We start from the raw sequence: 4,267 nt of genomic DNA on the forward strand, positions 1-4,267 counted from the left end.
CACAGCCGGGCGCGTGCGCGGGCCGCCCCGGCCACGCAGAGGCTGGCGCGGGCGAGCTCTGCCCCGGCCACGCAGCGGCCTCGTACTCGTCCAGAGCGCGTGGCGGCAGCGGCGTCTTCCCCTCCCTCCCGGGTGCAGCGAGGCAGGCGGGGCCTTGGATGGCGAGTGCAGCGTGGCAGGTGCGCGGCGAGGAGAGGAGCAAGGAGGCGAGGCAGGCGCGCGGCGAGGAGAAGAGCAAGGCGGCGAGGCGAGGCAGGCGCGCGTGGAGGTGAGAAGGAAAAGAGAGAGTGCACGTGGGTGGGGCCGGAGAAAAAGGGTGAAGAGAGGCTGACTGTGGGCCAAAAGACATGCAAAGCCTTCTCTCTCCTCCCCCAAGAGCCCCCCGGTAGGCTGGGTTTCGCCTGCGCGCGCCGGCGCTAATTTTGGCTAAATCCGACGAAAACTGAGCTCTTGGTGTCCCGGCTGGGAGAAAAATTAAGCGCCGGCGTCCAAAAAGTGCTCGCGGGGGGCATCCTGGGGGGCCGGCTGGAGATGCTCTAACGGCTGTTTGGTTTCTAGTCACATATTGCCACACTTTGCCACACCTAACCTTAGTCAAGTTTGATGAAATTAGGTAGGTGTTTGATTCTAGCCACACTTGAGGCAAGGAATTTCTTATGAGCAGTGAACCCCACATGTCATAGACACAAAAAGTATGGCAAGATTCTCTTAGGCAAGCGAAAGTGTGGCTAACAATTTGAACAACTCAAGTAAGGAAAGTGTGACAAGTGTGGCAAAAATCATGTGGCAACATATGGCAAAGATAGTCACAATCCAAACAGCCCCTTAACTTTGCCGAAGATTGCCACACCTAAGGTTAGGCAAGTTTGACCAACTTAGGTAAATGTTTGGTTCAAGCCACACTTGGGCCCCACATGGCATACACACAAAAAGTGTGGCAAGATTTCATTAGGCTTGCCAATTTGTGGCTCTCATTTTGATGAAAACCTTTGGCAAATTTGGCAAAAATATGTGATAAAGTGTGGCAATGCTAGGCCAACTTCAATGCTAGACCCATTCTGTTCGGCCGAGTCAGTTTTGACTCAAACGGACAGAGACAACAGCCCAATGCACGACCTTGTTCGCAAAAAATATTTGTTTGACGTCCGATTTCACCCATTTCCAGCGTAAATTTGCGTCTGGTTTACATTCACATGGACACCGAAACGGACGCTCACGCGCCTGCTCCTCGTCTGTCTCGGGGCCCGTCTGTCGGCCGCCCACCTATCTCTCACCGCCCACATTTATGCGCACGAATGGACGGATCCCACCTGCCAGCCACCCATGAACAGCGGTCACCGTCCTTCTTAATGCGGAAGTCATGGACCGACCAGTCCACGCTTCCACTCCCGTCCCCACGTGCCTCCTCGAGCCCCGACACCAAACACAAGTTCATCCTCGACGCTCCTCCTCCACTTCTCGTCCATCTCCTCACCGGCCGCCATGGTCTGGTGGATTCCGGTCGCAAGGGGCGGCATTACCACGAGGCCGGGTCCTCCTTCGGTCGCCACCGCTCCACCAGCTCCCCATCGTCCACGCAACAGACATTCAGCATCTCGCTGGCGGCGGTCCCTCAGCGCTTTCGGCCCTACGCCGGGGCCGACATTTGCCGGCGCTACTGGGAGACGTTGCCATCTGAAAAATGGTCGTCAAAGAGGAGGTGAAGGAGGAGGTGGTGGAGGAGTCCCCACATCGACAAGTGGAACCCGCGCATGGTGGGCCAGAGGTGAACGTGGTCGTCCACGACGGAGGAGATTACCGACTGGGTGGGCGCCGAGGCATGGGCGCCCACGCACCCACGTTCACCGGAGCCATCGCCGCCACCAGCAGAGGTGGTGCAGGCGCGACCGGCCACGCGGCTCCCGCAGGCGCTTCCAGCCCACCTCTGGACGCCGCCACCGTACATCGACCTCATCATGGACAACGATGAGAACGGCAGGGCGTGGAAACGACGACGACATTTTTTTTTCTTTTTTAAGTTTAAGTTAAGTTTACTATGCACCTGAGACCTGTTTCAACAGTTTTAAGTACATGTTAATGCATAATTATGTTTTAAGTGTTTTTTAAATGCGTGGCTGCTTTTTTTAATTGAATGCCGACACGTTGCGATGTGACCGCGCGTTGGATGCACCGACCGACGAACGGGCAAAACCGAACATGGATGTCCGTTTTGTCGCTTTATACAAATGAAATCCGAACAAAACGAACATTCGTCCGTTTGGAGTCATGCGTTAGAGTTGGCCTAATAACCATTGACCGAACCAGCAGACGAATGAAGGGCGACGTACGTACGCAACTTGCGATGGATCGATTGGCATTCTTTTTGTTAGTCTGGGCAGTGACTCACGAAGGAGGTCGATGGATCGGGCAGTGACTCACGAAGGAGGTAGCCTTCAGTCCACCGCTTGCTACTTTCAGCTGATTGACCACCAGCAAAAAGGATCCTCGTGGCCGTTGTGTAAGACACCACTATCTCTCTCTCTCTCCCACCGCCTCAGCTTCAACTCCCTTCCCCCAGCTCAGCTCACCCTATATAAAGCACCCATCCACGGACAGGTAGACAGATAGCCAGCTCCACACGGTTCATCGCCACAAAGCAACCAACGCCTCCCCCAAATTCAGGAGCCATCGATCGACAGAGAAGCGTGCTAGTGCCACACGCTTACGCTTTCTTGGTTCTTGTTCGCTCGATCATCGTCGTCTGCCGATCGATCAATCATGGTGGCGTGGAGGGAGAGCTACCTGGACCTCATCCTGATCCCACTGGGGCTCCTCCTCCCGGCGCTGTACCACGCCTGGCTGTGGCGCGCGGTGCGGCGCCGCCCGCTCTCCACGGCCTTCGGCGTCTACTCGGCGGCGCGCCGGCTCTGGGCGGCCGGCATGATGCGGGACAACGACGACAAGAAGGGGGTGCTGGTGGTGCAGTCGATCCGGAACGTCATCATGGGGTCCACGCTCATGGCCACCACCTCGGTGCTCTTCTGCACCGGCATCGCCGCCGTGCTCAGCAGCACCTACTCGGTGAAGAAGCCGCTGAGCGACGCCGTGTTCGGCGCGCACGGGGAGTACATGATGGCGCTCAAGTACGTGGCGCTGCTGCTCGTCTTCCTCTTCTCCTTCCTCTGCCACACCCTCACCATCTGCTTCCTCAACCAAGCCAGCTTCCTCATCAACACCTCCTGCCTCCCCCTCCCCGACGCCGAAAAGGACGACGACGGCGCCCGCCTGGTCGGCCTGCAGCTGCCGGCCGGCGCCGTGAGCGACTACGTGGGCGAGATCCTCGAGAGGAGCTTCACGCTCAACTTCGTGGGCAACAGGCTCTTCTACGCCGGGGTGCCCCTCCTGCTCTGGATCTTCGGCCCGCTGCTCGCCTTCCTCTCCTCCCTCGTCATGATCCCGATACTCTACAACCTCGACATGGTGAACGTCGCCGGCGACAGAGGGACGAAGGAGCACAGCAGCGGCTGCGTCAACGGCAAGGCGAACGGGAACGGCTGCATGCAAGTCTGATCAATCGATGATCGTCGGAAGCAAGTGCAGTGCAGTGCAGTCTGCCAGAGGAAGACGAAGGCGTTTCGATCAGTCCGATCCCCTGTTCTTTTCATCCAGACAAGTCGGGAGGGGGTTTCTTGTCAGCTAGTCGGTTTCTGGCTTGTCAGTAGCTGCGGTGCGTGTCGTGTGGATCGAGTTAGTTGTACTACCAGAAATTCGGAATGACATGGAACCCATGCGTATCATAGCAGATGGTACGGGCTGCCTGCCCTTTTCCTGGGTGTTCGGTTGGGTTTGGTTCATGGTGGAGTGACAGTGTGACAATGTATGCCTGGCGATGCCACTACAGGGCGTGTATCTGTAGGCATATTCCGAGCTGGCTTTATCCCTGTGGATCTGTTTGTCCCGCTTATTTTGACACTGCTGCAGCAAGAGTGTGCTCCGCGATCCCGGTTTATTGTCGGCTCACAACAACAACTAACAACTGTAACACCCCTAACAAACACAATTGTAAGAGAGTCCAAACATTTCTGTTCAGCCACGTCGGTGCGGTTGGGACTTAACTGGAAGTCGTCTGCTGGCTGCGCGGCCAAACCTGCATGCCAACAGCCACGGTACGGGGTTTTTCTTTTGACGTGATACGCGGGCTTTCTGCCCATTTCATTAAGAAATACTCCCTCTGATCCTGGATCAGAGGGAGTACATGAGAAAAGCAAAAAGAAATAAGGGTACGTTT

At 56.6% G+C, this 4,267-nt stretch overlaps 1 protein-coding gene across 2 annotated transcripts; it reads left to right on the plus strand.

Moving 5' to 3' along the window:
• Positions 1–2,604: 2,604 nt before the first annotated feature.
• On the plus strand, positions 2,605–3,949 carry LOC119302105. 2 transcript variants are annotated; one of them, XM_037579124.1, is made up of 2 exons: positions 2,605–3,122; positions 3,201–3,949. In XM_037579124.1, the coding sequence occupies exons 1-2, from the start codon at positions 2,758–2,760 to the stop codon at positions 3,547–3,549; spliced, it is 714 nt and encodes a 237-aa protein (XP_037435021.1). In that variant the 5' UTR covers positions 2,605–2,757; the 3' UTR covers positions 3,550–3,949. The 2 variants fall into 2 exon arrangements, with proteins under 2 accessions (XP_037435021.1, XP_037435020.1); XM_037579123.1 differs by having other exon boundaries at positions 2,605–3,949.
• The last annotated feature ends 318 nt before the right edge of the window (positions 3,950–4,267 follow it).

Source organism: Triticum dicoccoides, chromosome 5A (genome assembly GCF_002162155.2).
Source record: "Triticum dicoccoides isolate Atlit2015 ecotype Zavitan chromosome 5A, WEW_v2.0, whole genome shotgun sequence".
Lineage (NCBI taxonomy): Eukaryota > Viridiplantae > Streptophyta > Magnoliopsida > Poales > Poaceae > Triticum > Triticum dicoccoides.